Raw genomic sequence first — 27,474 nt, forward strand, 5'->3', positions numbered from 1 at the left:
TGCCGGGCACCTGATATTGGAAAGCGGCCCATTCTCCAGCACTAACATTCTCTCACTCCACCATTGGTGGCGCTCCACTACTGACTGCAGATGGCAGAGGTAACCAGGGTGGGGGGGGAGGGGTGGGGGGAGGGGGCAGTTGGGTCTCTTAATTCATCTTGTTTAGATTCACAGGCTGAAAGCCCTGGGTAAACGTCTCTCATTACCGCTGGCCGTGTGTATTACAAACCCTCTTCTGCTGTGTTAGATTTTCCTGGGTTTCTGTCCGACTTGTAAGTAATAGAAAATTGAAAGGACCCCAAATAATCCGTAACCTGAGAGCAAGACTGCTGCATCCTGGGAGAGCGGGCCTTGGCCTGCAGCTGCGGCCAGTGTCACTGTAAGGGAACAGAGAGAGAGGCAAGAGTTAAATATTCCCTGAACCACACACAGGTTTACAGCAGAAGTGAGAGAGGGATTAGAAGAGCCGTTCCAGGTATGGGAACAGTGTGCCAGTCTTGGACGAATTTGGGAAGAAAGAATTGCATTTATATAGCGCCTTTCACGACCTCAGGATGTCCCCAAAGCGCTTTATAGACAGTGAAGTACTTTTGAAATGCAGTCATTGTTGTAATGTAGGAAACGCGGCAGCCAATTTGCGCACAGCAAGCTCCCACAAACAGCAATGTGATAATGACCAGATGATCTGTTCTTTTAGTGATGTTGGTTGAGGGATAAATATTGGCCAGGACACCGGGGAGAAACCCCCTGCTCTTCTTCAAAATAGTGCCGTGGGATTTTTAACATCCATCTGAGAGGGCAGACAGGGCCTCGGCTTAACGTCCCACCTGAATGATGGCCCCCCCGACAGTGCGGCGCTCCCTCAGTACTGCACTGGAGTGTCAGCCTGGATTTGCTCAGATCAACACTGACCTGTGTTAATAATGTTGGTCTGTGGCAGACGCAGATTTTTCTGCCACAGACCAACTTTATTAACGCCGCTGGCCGTGAGCGGAGGCTTAAGACTCAACGTTATAACAAAGTGTGAGAGCTCGGACTTACACACCTAGAAACTCAACGGAGAAATAGCAGGTTTCCAGCAGGAGAGTCCATCGGATAATCGCCTTCTCGGACGTGTAAAAGGCGTTCCATAGGATCAGAGAAATACCTTTGGGCAAAAAAAGGAACATTTTCGTTATGTTTTAGGGGCACACTTATAGGAAGCATAGGGAATGTACACACAGGGGCCGACACTGAGACAGACATTGTGTGGATTGTCCCCTTTTATTCTATGTGTACTTTACATGCACAGGAGCAACACTGAAACTATACACATAAGCCATACAGTACTAGAGGGAAGTGAATTGTGCCCTTTTTCTCTAGTGTCCTACACATGTACAACAAAACGACTTGCATTTATATAGCGCCTTTAACGTAGTAAAACGTCCCCAAGGCAAGAGCGTAATCAGACAAAAATTGACACCGAGCCAAAGAAGGAGATATCAGGACAGGTGACCAAAAGCTTGGTCAAAGAGGTCGGTTTCAAGCAGCGTCTTAAAGGAGGAGAGAGAGGTGGAGAGGTTTAGGGAGGGAATTCCTGAGCTTAGGGCCGAGGCGGCTGAAGGCACGGCCGCCAATGGTGGTATGAAGGAAGTGGGGGATGCGCGAGAGGCCAGAGTCGGAGGAACGCAGAGATCTCGGAGGGTTGTAGGGCTGCAGGAGGTAACAGAGGTAGGGAGGGGCGGGACCATGGAGGGATTTGAACGCGAGGCTGTGAATTTTAAAATGGAGGCGTAGGTGGACCGGGAGTCAATGTTGGTCAGTGAGCAAAGGGGTGATGGATACAGGAGCCAACGCTGAGACACACACAAGCTGGAATGTGTCAGACTGTTGCATTTTACCCAATGTACATCATACATGTAGAACAGCCAACACTGAGATACACATAGTCATGCAGGACTAGACGGGAATGAATTGTCCCCTTTTATCCGGTATGTATTTTATGTGTACAAAGGGCAACACTGAAACCAATTGGCAACCTGCAATCTGTTAAGAGGATGGTAAACTTTGACCCCAACTTTTGTAAACTTTGACCCTAACTTGGTCGCCAGTTTTATTTCATGTTTCCACATATGCTATTTAACCATGAGTATTCATCATGGATGTATTCATGTATGACCCATACAGTGCCAGAGCCAATTGACCCCCAGCCTCAACAACCCTTTGGGGGAGAGAGTTCCAGATTTCCACTAGCCTTTGTGTGAAGAAGTGCTTCCTGACATCACCCCTGAATGGCCTAGCTCTAATTTTAAGGTTATGCCCCCTTGTTCTGGACTCTCCCACCAGAGGAAATAGTTTCTCTCTTTCTACCCTATCAAATCCTTTAATCATCTTAAACACCTCAACTAGATCACCCTTTAATCTTCTATACTCAAGGGAATACAAGCCTAGTCGATGCAACCTGTCCTCGTAATTTAACCCTTTTAGCCTCCAAGACCTAAAAGCTACTCAAGTCTTTATCTCCCTCAGTCTTCCCTCCTCCCTACAATCTACAATCTGCTGAGCCCGTCTATACTGCTCCATAGTCCTGCCTGTAGTAGTGCAGTCCGGAAGATGTGATTAGCACAAACCAACAGGTGTGGAAAACTTCGGCAAGGATGAAAGGCATTTCTTAATTCAATATTTTAATTTGTGACTCATAACCTACTGAGCAATGCACCACCGTAGAGTCTGAGAGAGGCTTTGCAGGACGACCTGTACTCCTCCTGGAACAGCCAACCATGCAGCATTCTGGGAAATGCCAGAGCCTAGGGTAGGAAGGAAACACTACATTAAAACCTCAGGCTGTCCAGGGAAAGGAACCCTTTCATTTTCATGAGGGTCTCCCCATTCTTTTTTCAAATAAAGGTTTGATCCCCCTCATGGCTCTTTGGTGGGTCTCATTGTGTCATGTAACATCGTTGGTCACAAAGGTGATAGACTTACTCTCAAGGACTCTGGCAATGCTATTCTGATACTCTGGAGGGCACACAAGAGCAACCAGGATATCTTGGTTGTGGATGCTCAGTCGTTGAATATATTCAAGACTGAGATCGCTAGATTTTTGGACTCTAGGGAAATCAAGGAATATGGGGATCGGGCAGGAAAGTGGAGTTAAGGTCGAAGATCAGCCATGAACTTATTGAATGGTGGAGCAGTCTCGAGGGGCCAAATGGCCTACTCCTGCTCCTATTTCTTATGTTCTTATTGTTGTTATGATATTGGATTCAGAAATACCAAAGACCAGGGGTTAGATATCAAAGTAAGTATTGACACTACTGTGTCAGCCAATGAGTTGGAGGCAGGGCGGGACTTACTGCAGGACTTACAGCAAACAGAGCCTATTTTACAGAAAAGTCTATTTACTCAGCAAACAGAAAACAGAGTCTATTTAAACAGCGTACTACAGCAAACAGAGTCTATTTACTCAGCAAACAGGTTCTATTTAAACAGAGTCTCTACAAACTATAGCAAACAGAACTCATGAGCGAAACTACAGCAAAGTCTCCCGATAATGCAGGATTATTTCTCCAGTAAAACGCTTTGAGCGGAGAATAGTTCCATAATACAAATTAGGTGCGTAAAATCAATCCCAGTCACTAACGGTCTCCAGGCATGAATGGCGGGGGAATTACCCAATCATCTCCATTGTGGCCGGGACTTGTGTCATTATACGCAGCCATTAAATATTTACCTTTAAAAGGGCTAATTTCAAACAAATGAGGGGACAATTTAAGCAAATTGAATTTCCTTCTCCTTTCAGTCTGGCACTTTCCTCCTCTCCCCCTTCAGACTTGCCATTCTTTGCCAGTGGGTTGAAATGAACTCTGAACCTTTCGAAGAGTTGTAAGAATTTTGCCTCCCCCCTCCTTGTAACCACTTCCCTTTAAGTGGCATCATCCCTTTAAATTTCGCTACACCCTGATATTCTGGTCCCTTCTCCCCCTCTCCCAAATTAGACTAGCTTCCTACATAGCAGCGCTGTGAGCTGTGAATAATTATGGAATTGAGTCGGCCCAGGAAAATATCATGCAGGCAGCAACCTCTGGCCACATCTGCACCAGCTCCAAGCCATTCTGCAATGAACCTCCTGATATTTTGAGCATTATGTGGGATTTACGAATTCTCCATTACACATCAATTGCGATGAAAAATCCTTATTATAACACTCCCTCTTAAAAGACGATTGGATCTCCTTTAAAGATATTCCTGGTTCTGTTCTATGCTGCTTTTGGATATTTACTCGAATGATGTAAAACACTTGGCCCAAGGAACCCGTTTGCAATCACTGGTAATAGGCATGAGGTACGCGTCAAAGAAATGGAACTGACCAGAATTCCAGCAACGGAGAATGTGACAGCAGAGATGAACTGCCAGTACCTGAAACAAGAGGCAATGTGAAAATGATTAGATTGCTCTCTCCACTTGCACTCGGTTCCTGTTTATTCAGCAGGGCAAGGGTCACGCGCTGTGCAATTGTATGAAGCTTCTGAATATTCAGGAGGGTAAGGATTATGGTAGGCTTGAGACTTCATATAAAAATTCTGCATTATATATGAATTTTTAGTGAGGCGAAGTATTGTGAATTTAAACTGGGTTTCTGTTAGCTGCGCTCTTAAAAAAATTCCTCTTGTCTTTGCATGTGGAGGATGTGAGACAACTGTCTGGAGAATGTCTGGGGGGCAGTCTACCTCTATTTATATTATTGCCTATAAACAAAACAAGACTTGGCTCAGTGCTAACCCATCCACGGCACATATAAGGTCACAGTTTTCTGTTTCGAGGAGGCTTGTTCTGCTTATCGAGACTGCCTTCCAGCAATGAACACAAGACAAAAATGCTGGGAACAGGTCTGAACTTTGACTCTTAAGTGTTTGCTTGGTTCGGCGGGTGGCACTCTCGCCTCTGTGTCAAAGGTCATGGGGTTCAAGCCCCACTCCAGAGACTCGAGCACATAATCCAGGCCGATGTTTCAGCGCAGTACTGAGGGAGTGCTGCTCTGTCAGACGTGCTGTCTTTGGGAGAGGACGTATTGTAACAGAGACATTTTTTTCCATTGAATTTAAATGGTGGGGTTTAGTAAATTTTATTTCATTACCTGAGGCCAAATGGCTCATGTAGAGCAAACTTGAATTCATTCCCCAACATCTGACTGATCTGAGGAAGAAAATGAAAAATATTAATTCAATTGCGTTGTCTACACGATGTGATTGACTCTTAACTGCCCCTCAGAAGTGGCCTAGCAAGCCACTCAGTTGTATCAAACCACTACACTTGCAGCGGTTCAAGAAAAAGGCCCAACACCACCTCTCAGGGCAACAAGGGATGGGCAATAAATGCGGCCTTGCCAGCGATGCCCACATCCCGAGAATGAACATAAAAATATAAAGTTGTGAGGGATTGTTGACTGTTTAATCAAATAATTTGCACAAACACACACACGCACTTATATACCTGCATTCACACACACAAACTCACAAACACACAGCATGTGCACTCACACTCACTCACAAACACATGCACACACAAACACACAAACACAAGCACACACAAATTACAAACACGCACGCACATGCACTCATACGTGCACACACTCACAAACACACACGCTCGCACACACACACACAGGTACTCACACAAACACACAAGCACACATGAGCATGCTCACACACAAACACACATACACACACAAACACACATGCACTCATACAAACACACATGCACTCATACAAACACACGCACACACAAATACAAACACACACTTGCACACACTCTTACGCACAGGCACTCACACAAACACACGTTCACACATGAGCACACTCACACACACTCACAAACACCAGACACTTGCACAAACAATCCCTCCCAACATGTACAAGCAGTGAAAGCAGAACATGCTGCTGAATCCAAGGCAGGTCAGTTGGAAAAGAACGAGAGTTAATGTTTGCGGTGCAACCCTTGACCAGAACATCCTGAACACCTTGAAAATTTTCAGCTGATCAGAGAGAGCCAGCATGGATTTGTAACGGGTGGGTCATTCCTGACAAACCTTGAATTTTTTGAAGAGGTGACTAAAGTAGTGGACAGGAGAATGTCTATGGATATTGTTTATATGGACTTCCAGAGGCATTCGATAAAGTCCCTCATAAGAGACTTAAGTTAGCTAAAGTTGAAGCTCATGGAATTGAGGGCAAATTATTGACCTGGTGAGGAAATTGGCTGAACAGCAGGAGACAGAGAGTAGGGACAATGGGCAGGTACTCAAATTGGCAGGGTGTGGTTAGTGGTGTCCCACAGGGATCTGTGTTGGGGCCTCAACTATTCACTGTATTTATTAACGACTTTGATGACGGGATAGAGAGCCACATATCCAAGTTTGCTGATGACACAAAGATAGGCAGCATCGTAAGCAGTGTAGATGGAAGCATAAAATTACAGAGAGATATTAATAGATTAATTGGGCAAAACTGTGGCAAATGGATTTCAATGTAGGCAAGTGTGAGGTCATCCACTTTAGACCATAAAGGATAAATCAGAGTACTTTCTAAATGGTGAAAAGCTCAGAACAGTGAAGGTCCAAAGAGACTTAGAGATCCATGTACATAGATCATTAAAATGTCATGAACAGATACAGAAAATAATCAAAAAGGCTAACGGAATGCTGGCCTTTATATCTAGAGGACTAGAATACAAGGGGGTAGAAGTTATGCTACAGCTATACAAAGCCCTGGTTAGACCACACCTGGAGTACTGTGTTCAGTTCTGGGCACCGCACTTTAGGAAGGATGTATTGGCCTTGGGGGGAGTGCAACATAGGTTTACTAGAATGATATCTGGACTCCAAGGGTTAAATTACGAGGAGAGATTACACAAACTAGGGTTGTAGTTCCTGGAATTTAAAAGATTAAGGGGTGATTTGATCGAAATTTTCAAGATATTAAGGGGAACTGATAGGGTAGAGAGAGAGAAACTATTTCCGCTGGTTGGGGAGTCTAGGACTAGGGGACAGAGCCTAAAAATTAGAGCCAGGACTTTCAGAAGTGAAGTTAGGAAACATTTCTACACACAAAGGGTGGTAGAAGTTTGGAACTCTCTTCCGCAAATGGCATTTGATGCCAGCTCAATTGTTAATTTTAAATCTGAGATTGATAGATTTTTGTTAACCAAAGGCATTATTGGATATGGGGCTAAGGTGGGTATATGGAGTTAGATCACAGATCAGCCATGATCTCATTGAATGACGGAACAGGCTCGAGGGGCTGAATGGCCTCCTCCTGTCCCTATGTTCCACTCAGTTCTGATTAAAGCTCGTTACTCTCTCAGAAGCTGCTCAACCTGCCGTGTGTTTCCAAATATCTTTGCTTTTATTTCAGATTTCTTTCAAAATGTGAAATGTTTTGCTCATCGAGACTAGGGATGTCAGTCCTGAGGAATGGAGCATTTTTCTCTTTGAGGTCCCATTATCAAGTGATCATGGGTAAGGTATGGACAGCATGGTTCGATGCAGAGTAAAGCTCCCCCTATACTTCCCATCAAGGTGGCTCAACCCTGACCCCAGCAGAGCGTCCACTAGTGTACAGGTGTGGCATTTCTCCATTTCCCACGCCAGTGATGCTGGGGCCATACTGAGTGAGTTGCCAATTTTGGTGTGCGTTAGAGGCAGCCCTGTGCTCTGGGCTCTTGCAACTGGATCGAGACGGCCCAAACTCATTTCACATGGGAGGAGAGGGTTCGATCCCATCAGTCTGGACTGGGTTCGAACCCGAGTGGCAGAGGGCGAAAGGCTAATTGAGCAGTATGTCCAGGTCTTTCGTCCCTTAGGAAGGCAGCGCTCACCTTTGATCGAGGGACTTGCCCCTCATCATCTTTCCCGCCAACTCCGAGGATCTTCCTGCTCTTCAGCCTGCTCACGAGGTCGGTCTGGCTGTGTTTTTTCAGCAGCGAGCTATGCAGTATAACTGCCATCCTTGTCCTCTCCTTCCCCCTCCTTTAACTCCAGGGTAACTGTCTCTCCTGTCACAAAGTAAGCCTGAAACACAGAAAGCAGAGAGAGCTCAGGGGCTTTATCCTAATAGAGAGTTTATTTATTATTTAATATCAAACTGGTATGTTATTTATAGTATTATTTAGGCACTAAAACCAATTCAGGCTTTCAGCTACAAGCACCTGATGTCTTGTATTTGCCTTAAAGTGCAGCACAAACACTATAGCTTTTTAAAAAAACATAGCTGTCTTCCCGCAGTTATATAATTTAAAAGTGCCATAGGGCAGGGACTCCCCAAGTCAGGAGATCCTGTGCCCTGGCCCGCAATTGGGACCTGGCACTTAAACCAGGATGTGCCCTGTGGCACCTACATTGGTTGCCATGTTTGCCGCATAGATTCAATGGGACTTCCTGCGGACATGAAAATGCAATTTTCTTTCTTATCACGCCTCTCAGAAAATGGATCACTGTGAAGTACAACCACAGTGGTCAGCTTGGCAGCCATTTTGAACACAGCAAGCTCTCATACACGTGAATGACCAGTTAATGCGGGTTCTTTCTGGGTTGGCTGCGGGAGGGTGTGTCCCGGGGGCCTTTAATGGTATTACTACCGTGTCAGCCGTGGCTCAGTTGGTAGCACTCCTCACCACTAAGTCAGAAGTTTGTGGGTTTAAATCCCACTCCAGAGGTTTGAGCACATAATCTAGGCTGATGCTCCAGTGCAGTACTGAGGGAGTGCTGCACTGTCAGAGGCGCCGTCTTGCGGATGAGATGTTAAACCTCTCGGGTGGACGTAAAAGGACCCATTGTGTTATCTTGAAGGAGAGCAGGGGAGTTCTCCCCAGTGTCCTGGCCAATATTTATCCCCCAATCAACATCACTAAAACAGATTATCTGGTCATTATTACATTGTTGTTTGTGGGAGCTTGCTGTGCGCAAATTGGCTGCTGTGTTTCCTACATTATAACAGTAACTGCACTTCAAAAGTACTTCATTGGCTGTAAAGTGCTTTGGTACATCCTGAGAATGTGAAAGGTGCTATATAAATGCAAATACTTTCTTTTTCTAGGTGGGGTTTGAACCTATGACTATCAGAGGCAAGAGTGCGACCGACTGAGCCAAGTTGACTAAAGTGTCTTGGAGTCTGGAATCCAATATGTTAAAAAAAAAACGCAAGTGAACAAATCGTTTTGCCTCCAAGGCAGCAAAATGCCTCCGAGACTCACTGTAAAGGTTAGAAAACATGTAGATTAAGGCCCAGGCAATCGCTGTCTGATGTACAGAAAATGTCAGAGGTTGTGGCCTCTTCCTGCTTAACATCTGAAAAGTGAACGGGTGGTTTTCTGCCGTGAAAGCATCCACGATTCAAAATAAACCCCGGCGAAGATCGAATCCTAAACTAAACATTTGAAGGAGCTCGGAGATTAGACCCTTCTGCAGGATCTTCCATTGTCGGCAAGCTTCGCTTCACCAAACCACCACCATCGGTGATTTCTTGTTGTTCCGCCTTTTGTAAATCTATTTCTAAATGTCAAGTCTCCTGTCTGTACTTAGTGATAATTGAAAAAAAAAACCCCACACACAGTGTTGCGCACTTAATGGAGCCTTGGGCAACATCGGTTAGTGGCACAATCAGTAATAATGGAGCGTCAGCGCTGATGTACAGCCAAATCAAATTGTGGACGTTTTCTAAACTCCCTCATGCTCTTTTTCTTCAACAATTTTATCCCTTTGTTCCTCTCCGTCTGCCACAGGCACCAGACGCACCTTGCTCAAGTGGCTATTCCTCACTGCTTCACTGTTCACTTTCAACATTAGGTACTCAACTATATTCCTACATTGCAACAGTGACTCCTGTTACGAATTGGATAGCCAGGTGGTGAAGGATACAATACTGGAGCCTGGTCTTCAGTTGCTTCCAAGCCTTTATTCCCAGAGTTCCATTTTACACCCACACCACACCCTAGATCAGCTCTCTTATAAATGGATACAAGAGAGTTCTCAGTTGAGATGCACCACCTGAATACAATTAATGCTAATTGATATAAATCACATGGATACACTTAACACCTACACTTCAAAAGTACTTAATTGGCTGTAATGTGCTTTGAGGTCTTGAAAGGCGCTATATAAATGCAAATCTATCTTTCTTCCTTCCTTTCTTTCTACCGATGCCCCAGCTCACAGCCTATGGTCCTCTAGGTTACCCTTCCATCCCTTTTTATAAATCGGCAGCAGATTGACCTCACTTCAGTCCTTGACAATTTAGTGATTCCCTGAAAACACTGTCCAGATGTGTCCGAATCCACTTCCCACCTCCTTAACTCTGTGTTTTTGAAGCCCGTCAGGGATGGATGGATTTCTTGCTCTGTTTTAATTTCCATAATTTGCCCATCACTTGCTATCGCTTTGCCCAGTGACCCCTCTGAATCTTTCTTTTGCTCTGATGGAAATCAGATCAACTCTCTGAGACCTCATTTCATTATTTTGCAATCATTCTTGTCGCTGTCCTCTGAACAGATCCCAGGATCCACAAGCCCAATTCTGATCTCAGCTGCTGTGTTTGTCAGAGAAATCAAGTCTTTTTTTTTTGTGCCTTGGTGTTGAAATCAAGTCTCTCACTCTAACTCAGTCTTGCCCAGGGGCTCTTCCCTTCCCTCAGTCTTCCCTTCCTCCTATGGTCTTCGGGCTTTTAAGGCCCGAGTTATGCGCCACTGAATCGCAACTGCTCGACCGGCCTCCTCTGCTCTCAGCCTTGGGCGTCCTGCAGAATGGGCCTCGGCCTTTTCTCCCAGATTTCTCAATTTAAAACTAGGAGCACTAAGGATAAGATAAGGTCACAACGATAAACCAAGTACAGGTGAGTGAGGCCTTTCAGTCCATCTAGCTTCCTACAGCTGCTTCTGGCACCTTGTTCGTACTGCTGGTTCCTGATGTGCAGGTCTTGTACAGTTAGGTACATAGGAGCAGGAGGAGGCCATTCAGCCCCTCTAGCCTGTTCCGCTGTTCAATTAGATCATGGCTGATCTGCATTTTAACTCTATTTACCCGCCTTGGTTCAATAACCTAACAAAAATCTATCAATCTCAGTTTTGGAAATTTTCAATTGACCCCCAGCCTCAACAGCTTTTTGGGGGGAGAGAGTTCCAGATTTCCACCACCCTTTGTGTGAAGAAGTGCTTCCTGACATCAACCCTGAACGGCCTAGCTCTAATTTTAAGATTATGCCCCCTTGTTCTGGACTCCCCCACCAGAGGAAATAGTTTCTCTCACAGAAACATAGAAAATAGGAGCAAGAGTAGGCCATTCGGTTCACCACCCTCTGAGTGAAGAAATTTCTCCTCCTCTCGGTTACAAATGGCATTCCCTGTATCCTGAGACTGTGACCCCTGGTTCTGGACTCCCCAGTCATTGGGAACATCCTCCCTGCATCTAGTCTGTCTAGTCCTGTTAGAATTTCATATGTTTCGATGAAATCACCTCTCATTCTTCTAAACTCTAGTGAATATAGGTCTAGTCGACCCAATCTCTCCTCGTACGTCAGTCCTGCCATCCCAGGAATCAGTCCAGTAAACCTTCGTTGCACTCCCTCCATGGCAAGGACATCCTTCCTCAGATAAGGAGACCAAAACTGCACACAATACTCCAGATGTGGTCTCACCAAAGCCCTGTATAACTGCAGTAAGACATCCCTGCTCCTGTACTCAAATCCTCTTGCAATGAAGATCAACATACCATTCGCCTTGCTAACTGCTTGCTGCACCTGAATGCTCGCTTTCAGAGACTGGTGTACAAGGACACCCAGGTCTTGTTGCACCTCCCCTTTTCCCAATCTATCACCATTCAGATAATAATCTGCTTTTCTGTTTTTACAACCAAAGTGGATAACCTCACATTTATCCACATTATACTGCATCTGCCATGTTCTTGCCCACTCACCCAACTTGTCTAAATCACATTGGAGCCTCTTTGCATCCTTCTCACAGCTCACATTCCACCCCAGCTTTGTGTCGTCTGCAAACTTGGAAATGTTATCTCTACCCGACCCTCGATCCACCCTATCTCTATCTACGCTACTCTCTATCTACCCTATCAAATCCTTTAATCATCTTAAACACTTCAATTAAATCATCCCTTAATCTTCTAAAGTCAAGACTAGTCTATGCAACCCACCCTCATAATTTAACCCTTTTAGTCCTGGTAGCGTCAAGTAAACGTCCCAGATTCACTGAGATGAGAGTTCAGGGAAGACCCTGCAAAAAAATGGATCTTGTTGGCCACCGGCCTTAGTGAATTTGAAAGTTCACTTGGTGTTGAGGCCGGAGACCCGTGCGCCAGGGGTAAACGACACTAGAACAATAGAAAAGCAGCAGGATTGGAAGCCAGGTGGAAATGTGAGGAGAAGCTGGAAATTGGAGGTCAGGACTTCATGGGATCTTGCTGTGCGCAAGTTGGCTGCCGTTGAGGGAGTGCTGCACTGTTGGAGGTGCCGTCTTTCGGATGAGTTGTTAAACCCGTCTGCCCTCTCAGGTGGACATAAAAGATCCCAAGGCACTATTTCGAAGGAGGGCAGGGGAGTCCTCTCACTGTCCTGGTCAATATTTATTCCTCAACCAACATCACTAAAAAAACAGATTATCCGGTCATTCTCTCATTGCTGTTTGTGGGATCTTGCTGTGCGCAAATTGGCTGCTGTGTTTCCTACATTACAACAGTGACTACGCTTCAAATGAACTTCATTGGCTGTGAAGCGCTTTGGGACGTCCTGAGGTAGCGAAAGGCGCTATATAAATGCAAGACTTTCTTTTAAATGCACTACCCAGTGTGGTGCAGAGCTATTCTGAGACCAGGAGCGATTGCAGGTTCTAATCCTCAGTTGGTACTGAGCTAACTGCCGGGTGCTTCAATTTGCCTCAATGTCCCTAGGAGAGTAAGGGGGTAAAAACAGAATCAGTCAGGGTTCCCGCCCCTGATTTTGCTGCAAACCGTGTGTTCGGACGTCGGGCGAGGCTCAGAATTTTTTTTTTATTCGTTCATGGGATGTGGGCATCGCTGGCGAGGCCGGCATTTATTGCCCATCCCTAGTTGCCCTTGAGAAGGTGGTGGTGAGCCGCCTTCTTGAACCGCTGCAGTCCGTGTGGTGAAGGTTCTCCCACAGTGCTGTTAGGAAGGGAGTTCCAGGATTTTGACCCAGCGACGATGAAGGAACGGCCGATATATTTCCAAGTCGGGATGGTGTGTGATTTGGAGGGGAACGTGCAGGTGGTGGTGTTCCCATGTGCCTGCTGCCCTTGTCCTTCTAGGTGGTTAAGGTCGCGGGTTTGGGAGGTGCTGTCGAAGAAGCCTTGGCGAGTTGCATCCTGTAGTTGGTACACACTGCAGCCATGGTGCGCCGGTGGTGAAGGCTGTGATGCTCGCCATGATAGAATAGTCTGTTGACATCACTGACTAGGCTCACACATGAAGAATGGCGACTTAGACAATCTTCCCGAGGTTGGCTGACCCCTCCTACAACTGGACCCCAGCGAGAGCCATTTTTGTTGGTCAGTTGTTTTCGGCTTATAGGAACGAGGCCCTCAACACCGGGGAATGGAGTACTTTTGGCACCGACTGTCGGCATCAAGGATGGGCTAGACGCAGCGGAAAGCTCCCTCTGCTCAACCTCAACAAGGCACCTGAAGATCAACTTCAGGAGAGCGCTCACTACAACACTCAGAGTGCAACTTCCCTGCTCCCCTCACCAGCCAACCTCGTGGCTTCTCTGAGTGACATCGCAAAATCTATGCCGATTTATGATGAATTATGAATGAACTACGGCACCTTGGAAACTGGGACTGGGATGAGCGAACTCGTCTAACACAGGACGCTTACAGGGAGAGGAGACTTCCATCCCTGGATCCAAACCTTGGTTGCTGAGGAGAAAGTAGAGTGGATAAACCCATTACCCTAGTCTCTGGGAATTCTGTACAGTGGGAGTGAATGAGAAGTAAGAAAGAAAGATTTGCATTTATATAGCGCCTTTCACAACCTCACGACGTCCCAAAGCGCTTTACAGCCAATGAAGCACTTTTTGAAGTGTAGTCACTGTTGTAATGTAGGAAATGTGGCAGCCAATTTGCGCACAGCAAGATCCCACATACAGCAATGTGACAGCACCTCCGATAATGCAGCACTCCCTCAGCACTGCACATGGGTGGCAGCTTCGAATTTGTGCAGAGCAAGGTCCCACAAACAGCGATGTGATAATGACCAAAAAACCTGTTTTAGTGATGTTGGTTGAGGGATAAATATTGGCCCAGGACACCGGGGAGAACTCCCTTGCTCTTCTTCCAAATAGTGCCAGGGAATCTATTACGTCCACCTTGAGAGGGCAGGCAGGGCCTCGTTTTAACGTCGCATCGGAAAGATGGCACCTCTGACACTGCAGCACTCCCTCAGCAGTGCACTGGAATGGAAAGAAGCTGATTATTCAGTTCTTGACGAACTGGGGAGATACAAGCTACTTGCCTGATATCATTCGGTGGTGTGCCTACTTTACAAAACGCCACCGACCCCCTGTCACCTATTCTCTGCCGATTGTCAGGAGGAGTTTCCAAAGCTTGCGATAAAGTGGGCAGCTTTTAGTTCAAATGAAGAAGAAAACAGGAAAGAAATTAAGAATCCCCCACTGGGAACTGAGGCAGACTAGGTAGCGATAGCAATCAATACAAATATTTCATGAGCAAATAAAAGTGCAGTACCTTTTCACTTGTGGCGAGGATTCATATTCATGAATTCTCCTAAAGATTGTCGATTTAACGTGTTGTAATGATTCTCCTTTGCCGTGTCTTCAATAGCTGGTCTCCCTCTTTGTTTATGTGTGTACGAGACAGAAAGAGAGAGCGAGAGACAGGCAGAGACACAGCTCTACCTTAAAGTGTGGAATAGAGGTGCAAGCACATGGTGCAACTCCTCTGCTCTGTTTCGTGAAGTTAAATCTTATTAAAGGGTCCTGAACGTAGAATTAACTTCTTTTTCTGGATCTTTCTCCCCCCACCCCGGAAATCTCCATGGTCTCCTTTGGCGCCGAACCCCATAAGGCAATAGAACAAGAAATTAGACAAATTAGAGTCATATAGGGCCATCGTGTGTACCCCTGTGCTCACTGACCAACATTGCCTCCTGGTCCGATTTAAAAATTCTCAACCTTGTGTTCAAATCCCTCTCTGTGGCCTCGCCCCTCCCTATCTCTGTAACCTCCTCCAGCCCTACAACCCTCCGAGATCTCAGAGCCCCTCCAATTTTGGCCTCTTGCGCATCCCCGATTTTAATCGCTCCGCCATTGGCGGCCGTGCCTTCAGCTGCCTGGGCCCTAAGCTCTGGAACTCCCTCCCTGAACCTCTCCGCCTCTCTCTCTCCTCCTTTAAGACGCTCCTTAAAACCTACCTCTTTGACCAGGCTTTTGGTCACCTGTCCTAATATCTTCTTATGTGGCTCGGTGCCAAATTTTGTTTGATAATCGCCCCTGTGAAGCGCCTCGGGACGTTTTACTACGTTAAAGGCGCTATATAAATGCAAATTGTTGTTGTTGTATGGGTTTGTGGAAAAAGGCCTTTCTTTGTACTTGATGTGGAGAGAGATTTGTCTGAGCATGTTGCAACCCACAGAGTTGTTGTTTGCTCTGTAAGTAGCAAGGCGTCTGCATCGCCTCTCTCCGCATGTCTCTCTCCTTCTTTTTCATGTGTTTTTACTCATTTTCTGAAGGTGTTAACTCTTGCTAGGGTATGGCACCATGGGCATTGACCTCCCCCGAAGCCTCGCCCACCCCCTGGTGCCTTCCCCAACCCCTGGTGCCTCGGCCAACTGGCCATTCTCCATGTGTGAGCCTCACCAATGAAGTACTGGCAAACTACTTGACTATAGTGGAGCGTTACATCTGAGCCCGGTTCCATCCCTGCCTGAAGGCCACATACAGGATCCTTCCAGCAGAGAGGCTCGCTGGGTATCGGTCAGGAGCAGGAACGCTGGACGATGTTTCCATTTCCAGCTAAGGGTCGATATGGTCAATGGTAGAAACCGACAACTCTCCCTGCCGAGAACATCTAACTCTGTACAGACAAGGAACTGAACTCGAGACCTTCTGTGAGTGTCCGCTTAGATAAGGTTTAGGTGGACGTGTCTCGCTAGGTTTAGTGGCAGGTGCCACCTTGCGATGATTGGCAGCACTTTCACCTCTGAGTTATATGGTTGTGGAATGTAATCCACCATCTTAAACACCCACTCCCTTCACCACCGGCGCACTGTGGCTGCAGTGTGTACCATCCACAGGATGCACTGCAGCAACTCGCCAAGGCTTCTTCAACAGCACCTCCCAAACCCGCGACCTCCACCACCTAGAAGGACAAGGGCAGCAGGTGCATGGGAACAACACCACCTGCACGTTCCCCTCCAAGTCACACACCGTCCCGACTTGGAAATATATCGGCCGTCCCTTCATTGTCGCTGGGTCAAAATCCTGGAACTCCCTTCCTAACAGCACTGTGGGAGAACCTTCACCACACGGACTGCAGCGGTTCAAGAAGGCGGCTCACCACCACCTTCTCAAGGGCAATTAGGGATGGGCAATAAATGCCGGCCTTGCCAGCGACACCCAAGGCCCAAAAATTAATTATTAAAAAAACCCAAGCTGGCACTCCAATTCAGTACTGAGATACTGCTGCCCTGTTTATCAGAAGTTTGGCTGAGGTCATGTCTGCCTAGTTAGGTGGGTGTTAAAAGCTGCAATAGGAAAATGAGAGTGTTCTTCTGTGGTTTATATGGTTCAGTGCTACACTGGGTGGTGTCCTTACTGATCTTTTGCTGTTCTAAGATATAAAAACATAATAAAAATCCACTTCAGTGCAGTACTGAGGGAATGCTGCACTGTTGGAGGGGCCGTCTTTCTGGTTAGCCGAGGTGCCCTCTCAGGTGTACATAAAAGATCCCATGGCACTATTTCGAAGAAGAGCAGGGGGAGTTCTCCCCGGTGTCCTGGGCCAATATTTATCCCTCAATTAACATCACTAAAACAGATTTATCTCACTGCTGTCGGTGGGACCTTGCTGTGCGCAAATTGGCTTCCATCTATCCGAGATCGCAGGGATAAGCAGAGGCGAGGCAATTTGAAAACAAGGATGAGATTTTTAAAATTCGGACCGGGAGCCAATGTAGGTCACAGGGGGTGATGGGAGAATGGGATTTGGTGCGAGTTAGGATACGGGCAGCAGAGTTTTGGATGAGCTCAAGTTTACAGAGGGTGGAAGGCAGGAGGCCGGCCAGGAGAGCATTGGAACAGTTGATTCTAGAGGTAACAAAGGTACGGATGAGGGTTTCAGCAGCTGAGGCAGAGGCGGAGACGGGCGATGTTACGGAGGTGGAAGTAGACGGTCTTGGTGACGGAGGATATGGGGTACAAGTTCAAAAGTATTCAGCAGAACAAGAAGTTACATAAAAACATTCAGAAAGTAGCCACTTAACCTGACGCCAGAATGAAAGATTAGATTTGAGTTTATTGTTGCCAGATTACAGGACTTTAATTTCCAATGGATTACTGCTTCATACACGAGAAACATTTCAAACCAGAACAGTGCAGCAATCAGAGACAATTTTGCACAAAAATACCTGCCCTTCTCAACCACCCTCTTGTGTTGTATCTTTTTCGTTCATTACTGTCTCAGTGTGATTCCAACCTGACACTCCAGGCCTGCAATGGCGTCTAACAGGGAAAAGGAGATTTTAGAGAATGTCGAGTGTGAACAAGATTGAAATGCTGCTGAGATCGGATATCTGGGTCACTGCAGAGAGCTGCAATATCTGCAGGAGGCCTCGGGGTTTGAACCAGAGTGAAATTGCTTTTGCTCGAAGTATTAGAATGAATGAAGCAGTTGGAGTCCAGCTCAACGACACACCTGATTGTTTTCTCATTACTAATTTTCACACGTCATTGCATCCCGAACCACCTAGTGGCTTAGGACAGAAAACAAACAACAACTTGCATTTATATAGCGCCTTTAACGTAGTAAAACGTCCCAAGGCGCATCACAGGAGCGATTATCAAACAAAATTTGACACCGAGCCACATAAGGAGATATTAGGACAGGTGACCAAAAGGTTGGTCAAAGCGATAGGTTTTAAGGTGCGTCTTAAAGGAGGAGAGAGAGGTTTAGGGAGGGAATTCCAGAATTTAGGGCCTAGGCAGCTGAAGGCATGGAGTATGATTTTAAAATTCTTGTTCTTATTTTCAAATCCTTCTATGACCTTTCCCCTCCCTATCTCTGTAACCTCCTCCACCCCACAAGGCTTCGAGATCTCTGCGCTCCTCCAATTCCGGCCTCTTGCGCATCCTCGATTTTCATCGCTCCGCCATTGGCGGCCGTGCCTTCAGCTGCCTGGGCCATAAGCCCTGGAATTCCTTCCCTAAACCTCTCCCTCTCTCTCCTCCTTTAAGACACTCCTTAAAACCTCCCTCTTTGACCAAGCTTTTTGGTCGCCTGTCCTAATATCTCCTTATGTGGCTCGGTGTCGGATTTTGTTTGATGATCGCTCCTGTGAAGCGCCTTGGGACGTTTTACTACATTAAAGGCGCTGTATAAACACTAGTTGTAGTATCTGTCTCATATTGTACTAATCATCCGATTGGATACACTGGCCCAGTTGGTTTAAATTGTGTTTCAGAAAATCTTTAAGCTTTGATCAATCACACAGCGGAGGACTTTAAAGATGACTTCTCCTTGCGCGATGGAATACATTTCAGTTTCAAAGCAGTTCTGCAGCGAGGGCTGTCTCTGATCTCCCAACAAGCTGTGCGTTATTTTGGAAAGCTTCTAAAGCTCTTGCCATTATGTCAGAATGCAGAGGACTTTCAATCAGCTCCTCTCTCCCACTCCAGGTGTTCACCACCCAGGCCCCCTGTGCCTTCGGAGGGCCAATGAGGTCAAACGAGGGCTGGGGATACGGTAAAAGGTTCAGGCCCTGCTGCTGGAGGAGGGAGGTGTCAATTGGGGAACAGGGAATGACCACAAAAAAAGAGGAAAGAAATTTCTCTTCAACAGCAACACAACCTCAGGACGTCCCAAAGCGCTTTACCGCCAATGAAGCATAGTCAGTGTTGTAACACAGGAAAGGCGGCAGCCATTTTGCGCACAGCAAGCTCCCACAAATAGCAACATGGATAATGACCAGTTAATCTGTTGTTAGGTGTTGGTTGAGGCATCTTGCACACTCAATGCGAGGCCTCCGGAAAGTTCTTTTACTGGTGAACGTGGTGCTACACGGACCCGAGCATGCGAGCCTCATGTTTCTTATTTAGCGAGGCATGTTCCCAGAGGGCACTGATTCGTTGACAGAGTGCAGCATCGCTTCTGATATTTGCCAACCTCCGACCCAATCGTTGCACCTTTTTACTTTCACCACCAGAGGGAGCGCCGTCGCTTTGCCTTCCTGTGTTGCATTCTGGGTAGGATGGCAACCTTGACGCCATTATGTCTTTGTGCAATTACATATCAATGAATTGTTTTTTACTCACAGAAGCAAAAAGCACAATGTAATAAATAATAAACGGCTGTTTCTATTCGTATCCAGGGGAGCTTTGACGAATAAGAATATAAGAACATAAGAAATAGGAGCAGGAGTAGGCCATTCGGCCCCTTGAGCCTGCTCCGCCATTCAATCAGATCATGGCCGATCTGCGAACTCAACTCCACTTTCCCGCCCGATCCCCAAATCCCTTGATTCCCCGAGAGTCCAAAAATATATCCAATGAATATATCCAATGACTCAGCATCCACAGCCCTCTGGGGTAGAGAATTGCAAAGATTCACAACCCTCTGAGTGAAGAAATTCCTCCTCATCTCAGTCTTGAATGGCCGACCCCTTATCCTGAGACTATGCCCCCTAGATCCTGACTCACCAGCCAGAGGAAACAATCTCTCAGCATCTACCCTGTCAATTCCCCTCATAATCTTATATGTTTCAATGAGATCACCTCTCATTTTTCTAAACTCCAGTGAGTATAGGCCCATTCTACTCAACTGTTATTTTGTTTTATGTTTAATGTGTCCAACTTGAGGGCTCTGGTGAGTTTCTACACCGGCTGCTCTAGCGAATCTGTCTGAAAACTCCCAAAACACCAAAAAGTCATGGACATGTCCTTAAATTCACTGGGATGTCATGAAGTTATCCTTCATGAACATTTTGATTAACCGGGCTTGGATTAACAGATCTGGTTAAACTAAGACTACTCCACCTGCGATTGGGAGATAGAATCCCAACTGATCTTCTCCTACCACAGCCCAGGAGTGCTCAGCCCATTCACAGCAGCCCATTGGTTCAGGACAGTGGTCTCAGCACCTACAGGGAATCAGCCAGGGTTCCCAGTCCTGAGGGGAATCCGGTGACCTTACCAAAAGGTGCCGGGGTGAGGACCAGGGTTGGCCGAGGCTGTATCGCCATCTCGGGTTGAATAGCTTGCTCACACACATGCACACGCACATGTAAACACGCACATGTAAACACGCACATGTAAACACGCACATGTAAACACGCACATGTAAACACGCACATTATACCAGCTCACACACTGGCCCCTGTAGTGAGAGAGCTGTCAGTACCTGGTGGAAACCATACACCCCCAATACTGACATGTTCCTGATCCAAATTTACCAACTAAGCCATTGGCAACAGATAGAATTACATCAAATGTACAGGCCATTCGGCCCAACCGATCCTTGCCAGTGTTTATGCTCCACACAAGCCTCATCCCACCCCTCTTCATCTCACCCCATCAGCTTTCTCCCTCATGCGTCTCGCGATGGTTTGGGGACAGATCTATGTGGTTAGACGCTACTTCAGTGCTAGCTGCTGCCTCTGGTCTTGTTCATCGAGGTTAGCAGTTGGATGAGCGCTGGGCGGGCACTGAGCTGTGGTGACATTGTCCTGAATGAGTAGGTGGTCAAGGGGTCAGGTCAACACTGAGCGAGTGTGTGAAGCAAGAGTCTTCAGCTGGCCCGAGCACTGCCAGGGTGCTAGGGACCAGCTCGAAATGTCGGCCTCCATCACCTTCGGCCCCTGACACAAATTCCATTCCCTTGTCTCTGCTCCACCCCCTCCCCGGCCACTGTCTCAGGTTCTGTTCTCAACCTTGGCGTCCTACTTGACCCCGAGCTAAGCCTCCGCCCCCATATCCTCTCCATCACGAGGACCGTTGACTTCCACCTCCGTAACATCGCCCGTCTCCGCCCCTGCCTCAGCTCATCTGCTGCTGAAACCCTCATCCATGCCTTTGTCCAGACTTGACCTGAGTGGGCCGGCCTCCTGGCCTCCAACCTCTGTAAACTTCAGCTCATATGAATCTCTGCTGTCAGTATCCTATCACACACAAAATTCTGCTCATCCATCACCCATCTGGGTGTCCTCGTACATGAAACACAAAAAGTCAACATACAGGTGCAGCAGGTAATTCGGAAGGCAAACGGAATATTGGCCTTTATTTATCGGGGGATGGAGTATAAAAGCAGGGAAGTCATGTTACAACTGTACAGGGTGCTGGTGAGACCACACCTGGAGTACTGCGTACAGTTCTGGTGCCCTTATTTAAGGAAGGACCTACTTGCATTGGAGGCGGTTGATTCCGGGGATGGAAGGGTTGTCTTATGAGGAAAGATTGAACAGGTTGGGTCTATACTGATTGGAGTTTAGAAGAATGAGAGGAGATCTTATTGAAACATACAAGATTCTGAGGGGACTCGATAGGGTAAATGCCGAGAGGATGTTACCCCTCATGGGGGAATCTAAAACTAGGGGGCAGAGTCTTAGAATAAGGGGTCGACGGTTTAAGACGGAAATGAGGAGGAATTTCTTCTCCCAGAGGGTCATGAGTCTTTGGAATTCTTTACCCCGTGTGGAGGCTGAGTCATTGAATACATTCAAGGCTGAGTTAGACAAATTTTTGATCAGCAAGGGAGTCAAAGGATATGGGGAAAAGGCAGGAAAGTGGAGTTGAAGTAAAAATCAGATCAGCCATGATCTCATTAAATGGCGGAGCAGGCTCGAGGGGCTGAATGGCCTACTCCTGCTCCTATCTCTTATGGTCTTATGGTTATCCCTGCCCTCGCTGATCTACATTGACTCCCTGGTCCCCAATACCTCCAATTTAAAATTCTCATCCTTGAGTTTAAATCCCTTCATGGCTTCTCCCCTCCCTATCTCTGTAACCTCCTCTTTAACAACCCCGTCCTCATCCAGAACACAGCTCCTCCGACTCTGGCCTATTATGCATCCCCTCCCCCTGCCCCACCATTGGTGGCCGTGCCTTCAGCCGTCTAGGTCCTAAGCTCTGGAATTCCCTACCATAAACCCCTCCGCCTCACCACGTCCCTCCCCTCCCTGAAGACCTTCCTTAAAACCCATCTATTTCACCAAGCTTTCGGTCCCCCTCCCTCCCCAATTTATGCTTTGTTTGCTTGGCGTCCATTTTAGGCTCCTGCGAAGGGAGGGAGACAATTATTTCGTGATGAAGGGCATGGGGCGGACAGACGGGTGGGTGAGACGGCGGGCGGGCGAAAGGGAGGGTGGGCCAGAGGGCGAGAGGGTGGGCGGGCGAGTGGGCAAGCGGGTGAGAGGGCAGGTGGGCGAGAGGGTGGGCCAGAGGGCGGATGGGCCAGAGGGCCAGAGGGCGGGCGGGCGAGAGGGAGGGTGGGCGAGAGGGGGGGTGGGCGAGAGGGAGGGTGGGCGAGAGGGCGGGCGAGCGTGCATGCGGCCTCTCAAGCCGTGTCCTCGCGCTCCCTGTGTGAGAATCACCTTCGACTGAACATTTGGGGACTGAGCGTTTGGGGACATTGTATGAAATTTGAAGACGGTCCCTAAGTGAAGCTCACCCTGGGGCCACTGCTCACGATCCGGGGTCTGTTTACGCCTGATGGGGCCCTCAGATACACCATTAACCCCTCACTTCCTGTTATTTACATCTTTAGGCGAGGGTTATTTTTACTTGGGGTGTGGTAAGATGCAGATCACTGGTAGATCGGTGCTTCTGGTAAGTTGTTTTTCTCGTATTTAGCTCTGGAACTGATGGCTCAAAATGCAAAAGTGGCAACTGGGTTAAAGGGGAGGTGGGGGGAGGGTCAGGAAATCAGGGGATGGGGTGAGCACAAAATGGGACTTTAAGGCTGCTGCTTTCCCTGACGGAGGGAGGGGAGAAAATTGATTTTGGGGGGGCAGCCGAGTGGAGTTTTCAGGAGATGGTTAAATCAGGAGAGAGAATCACGCTGCATGTTATCCCACCGGTGGGCACCGAGGGGTGTTGGCACAGTGCCCTGGCAGCCTTGGCAAGAGAGACTGTAAACGAGGCCGCACTGGCAACTCCAGAGGCAGAGTTCGCCGACTTTAAATGCGCCAGGAGTTGCCCTAAGAGGGTAGATACATCACCCAGTGTGGTATGGTGCCGCACAGAGTTGGAGGTGCCGGGTTTGATGAGCTGGTCTCTGTGGGGGAAGCAGTGGGGCGGGGGGTAGGAGGGGCTACTGATGGTCTCGCTGACCCCTCACCCCCCCCCGGATTAGGGAGGGTGGGGGTTTGGGGAAAGAACAGCCAGCTCTTGATCGACCTCTGGTGACTACTACTGGAAATAGTGCACATCAGGACGGGATCGAGCTTGGCATTGGCACCGCTCCTCAAGGTTTAATGGCTTGCAACATCTTATGTGACGTGTCAGCCGTAGCTCAGTGGGGAGCACTCTCGCCTCTGAGCCTAGAAGATCATGGGTTCTAAGCCCCACTCCAGAGACTTGAGCACAGAATCCAGGCCGACACTCCCAGTGCCGCACTGAGGGAGTGCTGCACTGTCGGAGCTGCCACCATCTCAGATGAGATGTTAAACCGAGGCCCCGTCTGCCCCTCTCAGGTGGATGTAAAAGATCCCATGGCACTATTTCGAAGAAGTATCAGGGGAGTTCTCCCCGGTGTCCTGGCCAATGTTTATCCCTCAACCAACACCTAAAATAAACAGTTTATCTGATCATTTATCACATTGCTGTTTGTGGGATCTTGCTGTGCGCAAATTGGCTGCCGCGTTTCCTACATTACAACAGTGACTACACTTCAAAAAGTACTTAATTGGCTGTAAAGCGCTTTGGGACGTCCCGAGGTCGTGAAAGGCGCTATATAAATGCAAGATCGTTCTTTTATCTCAATAACTGGGGTGGGGACCCTCAATCAGAAACCCTGCGAAACTCGGCTGCTCCACAATCAGTCGGGTGTTGCTTGTTATTTTAATCAAATTAGAGCGGAACGACCCCTGAATGACCCGAGAGGCTTCCTGTTTTGTGCACAGAGCAGCTTGTGTGTGTTTCATTTTGCTCCCTCTTCAGAATAAACATCTGCTCGTCTCTAACGTGACGTTTTTTTTTGTCTGAGCGCAGTTTCCTATCTCAAGAGCTGGAGGCAGGAAGCTCTTGCTCCTATCGCTTCCTGGCATCTCTCTCTTTCTCTCTCACTCTCGCTCGCTGTTTACTTCGAGTTGCTTGTTTTTTTTTGTGAGCTTTTTTAAAAAAAAATTCGCTAAATGTCTCCTCTTTAAAACTTCTTACCCACTTGATCCCATGCGAGGGAGTAGCTGAGAATTTTAAATCGTCTCCACATCAGCAGGAAAAGCCCTTTACAAAGCTCAAAGGACACCCTCAGGTATTTCGTAGAGTAATAGAATTTAGAAAGGTAAATTCCAGTACCTGTAAAATTAGGAGGGGTAATTTGCTGGACTGACAAAGCATTAAAGCAACAGGGTCTCCTAGTAGCTCGAGAGTGTTTTATTTTTGTATTAAAGTCTAGTGAAAATTCAAAATCTTATTTTCCTGTTAAAGTAAACTTGCAATCGTGCAATATTTCGAATTAAGCAAGGTAAATAGCGCAGCCCAGTGAGAATTTAGTACTTAAATACTTTGAAAGATCAGATCATTTGGATTAAGAGGCTTTCTGTTGAGTACTTGAATCTGCATTTCGATGACTGAGCTGCCAATATGGGATTCCTCCACCTCACCCCCCCCCCGCCTCTGTTTTGGGGGCTGTTTTTACTGGGGGACGGAGTACTGGTCAGACTCCCAAAGCTGCGACTTGCTCGTCGAGCAACGCCGTCCGGGAACTACTGCCAGTCCTCGCCCCACACTCTGAGCTGGGTGCTGGCCAGTGTGACTCCATTGCAACAGGAGGGGAGGGAATGAGTCTGAAAACTGAACGAGTGAGTACTATATTTTTATTTAATATTTCCTTCATCTCCTCTCTTTTTTAAGTTCACTGCGGGCTTTGTTCCCCTCGGTTGAGTGACGGTTTCCGTGTGACCCTCGGTTGAGTGACGGTTCCGTGTGACCCTCGGTTGAGTGACGGTTCCGTGTGACCCTCGGTTGAGTGACGGTTTCGTGTGACCCTCGGTTGTGTGACGGTTTCGTGTGACCCTCGGTTGAGTGACGGTTCCGTGTGACCCTCGGTTGAGTGACGGTTCCGTGTGACCCTCGGTTGAGTGACGGTTTCGTGTGACCCTCGGTTGAGTGACGGTTTCGTGTGACCCTCGGTTGAGTGACGGTTCCGTGTGACCCTCGGTTGAGTGACGGTTCCGTGTGACCCTCGGTTGTGTGACGGTTTCGTGTGACCCTCGGTTGAGTGACGGTTCCGTGTGACCCTCGGTTGTGTGACGGTTTCGTGTGACCCTCGGTTGAGTGACGGTTTCGTGTGACCCTCGGTTGAGTGACGGTTCCGTGTGACCCTCGGTTGAGTGACGGTTCCGTGTGACCCTCGGTTGAGTGACGGTTTCGTGTGACCCTCGGTTGTGTGACGAATTGAAAGAATAATTAATAAGTAAATGAACTGGTTGAGAGGGGGAGCAATCGAGAGATTATAAGGATGTGTTTGTCAGGGCTCTGGTTTTGTGACATAATTTGCTTTGCTCTCTCACCCGGCCAATAATGTGATAGTTACAAAATATTCTTAGGTTGGCTGTTCTGGCCCTTTTTTTAGGTGACCCCCCTCCGCCTGTCACTGATGAAGGTCCCAAATCCTAAAGAGGCAGAGGACCCGACAGGCACTGAGATAGCCACCTTACTGTCGGCCTGATTGGGAGTCGGAGCTTTAAAATAAAATGCTGGAAACACATCAGCAGGTCAGGCATAACATCTGTGGAGAGAGAAACAGAATTAATGTTTCAGGTCAATGGTCTTTTGTCAGAAATCAAAACAGTTGAAAGGTCATCGACCTGAAACATTAACTCTGCATCGGTGATTGTCTGGAGTTATGTTAAAATGATACAATGGGAAGAAGCAGCTTAAAGATTATAAAAAAACATTTATGAGAGACAGACTGTGGGCCAGATTTTGATGCATCAGGGCATCAAACAGCATTGGCCGTTAGTCAGACTCAGCTCGAAAACAAGCAAGTGCGAGCTGATAGCGTCACATCGCGTGAAACCGGGCAAGCAACAGGATATCTCTTTAATTATTGAGATTTAAAGGATTGGGAAATGAACAGTGGGAGGACTGAGGAGGAGGGTGGATTAATGTCAGAACAGGTACAGAGAAATAAAGAGAGGGAAAGAAAGATTGGATTAAGAGAGAGAGAAAAAAAAAAGAGACAGAAAGGGAAAGTAAGAAAAATAAATTTAAAATTTGACATTTATAAAATCTCCCCGAGAAATTCACAACCTGAAGGAATGAGACTCCACACTTGTAATAGTTAATTTTCGGTGCCAGAGAGGTTGATTGACAATAATTAACAATTCCCACATTGTTAAAAGGGTACTTACACTACTAATTACTAGCCCTAACTTTCTGCGGTGAGTTTAGTTTGTATCTACCGCACAAATACAGCAACTTCACGCCGTTCGATGCATTTCAACGGTGAGGCAGACGGCGAGATGCCGTTTTCGCGAAGCTAACAGCGGAACGGTGCATCTCGGACAGCAACTTTTGGATATCCGCGTTTAACCGTGCATCTGCCCCTCGCCTGAAGCTGCTGTACCATTTACACATAAATAACGGCTCATGAGGGGGGGATCCAGCATCGGGTGGGGGGTGGACGGCCGATCGCGGGGGTCCAGTCGCCCAGGTGAGCTTGTTGGGCCTGGATCAAGCACTCCTGCTCCTCCGGGCCCACAAGCAGAGCAATAAAGGCCCTCACCTCATGGATCCGGCCCTTCCTGCCCGCTTTCACCTGACGTGAATGGGAAGCGATGGGAAACCCGAGCAGGTAAGGTTAAATTCATTTTAATTTTCCGATGAAATATTAAGTACCTCAAGTATCTCAATGAGGTTCATTGCCCCTTTAAGTATCGGCCTGCGGCTTTAAGTGGGGGCGGGGCTTCCTGGTGCCTGCTCTCCACACGGAGTCAAACCTGCCTGAGCTAAACCCAGAAGTGGGCGAGTTGGAGGCGGGTTGGGGTCCCGCTCCGAAAAGTTATTATTTTAACCTCTCGCCCGC

General features: G+C 47.5%; 1 protein-coding gene across 3 annotated transcripts in view; it reads right to left on the reverse strand.

Moving 5' to 3' along the window:
• Nucleotides 1-235: 235 nt before the first annotated feature.
• Nucleotides 236-27,474, reverse strand: part of LOC137305635 (tumor protein p53-inducible protein 11-like) — a 71,178-nt gene continuing 43,939 nt past the window's right edge. For 2 of the 3 annotated variants that reach the window (XM_067974517.1, XM_067974518.1), the window contains exons 2-7: nucleotides 7,855-8,047; nucleotides 5,117-5,175; nucleotides 4,350-4,398; nucleotides 2,687-2,786; nucleotides 1,046-1,147; nucleotides 236-377 (exon numbers count right to left, since the gene is read on the reverse strand). In XM_067974517.1, coding sequence (XP_067830618.1) covers nucleotides 244-377; nucleotides 1,046-1,147; nucleotides 2,687-2,786; nucleotides 4,350-4,398; nucleotides 5,117-5,175; nucleotides 7,855-7,983 — 573 coding nt within the window. In that variant the 5' untranslated portion in view covers nucleotides 7,984-8,047 and the 3' untranslated portion in view covers nucleotides 236-243. Of the gene's footprint in view, nucleotides 378-1,045; nucleotides 1,148-2,686; nucleotides 2,787-4,349; nucleotides 4,399-5,116; nucleotides 5,176-7,854; nucleotides 8,048-14,742; nucleotides 14,914-27,474 lie in introns of those variants that run through there. The other variant, XM_067974516.1, reaches the window with a different exon arrangement.

Source organism: Heptranchias perlo, chromosome 40 (assembly GCF_035084215.1).
Source record: "Heptranchias perlo isolate sHepPer1 chromosome 40, sHepPer1.hap1, whole genome shotgun sequence".
NCBI lineage: Eukaryota > Metazoa > Chordata > Chondrichthyes > Hexanchiformes > Hexanchidae > Heptranchias > Heptranchias perlo.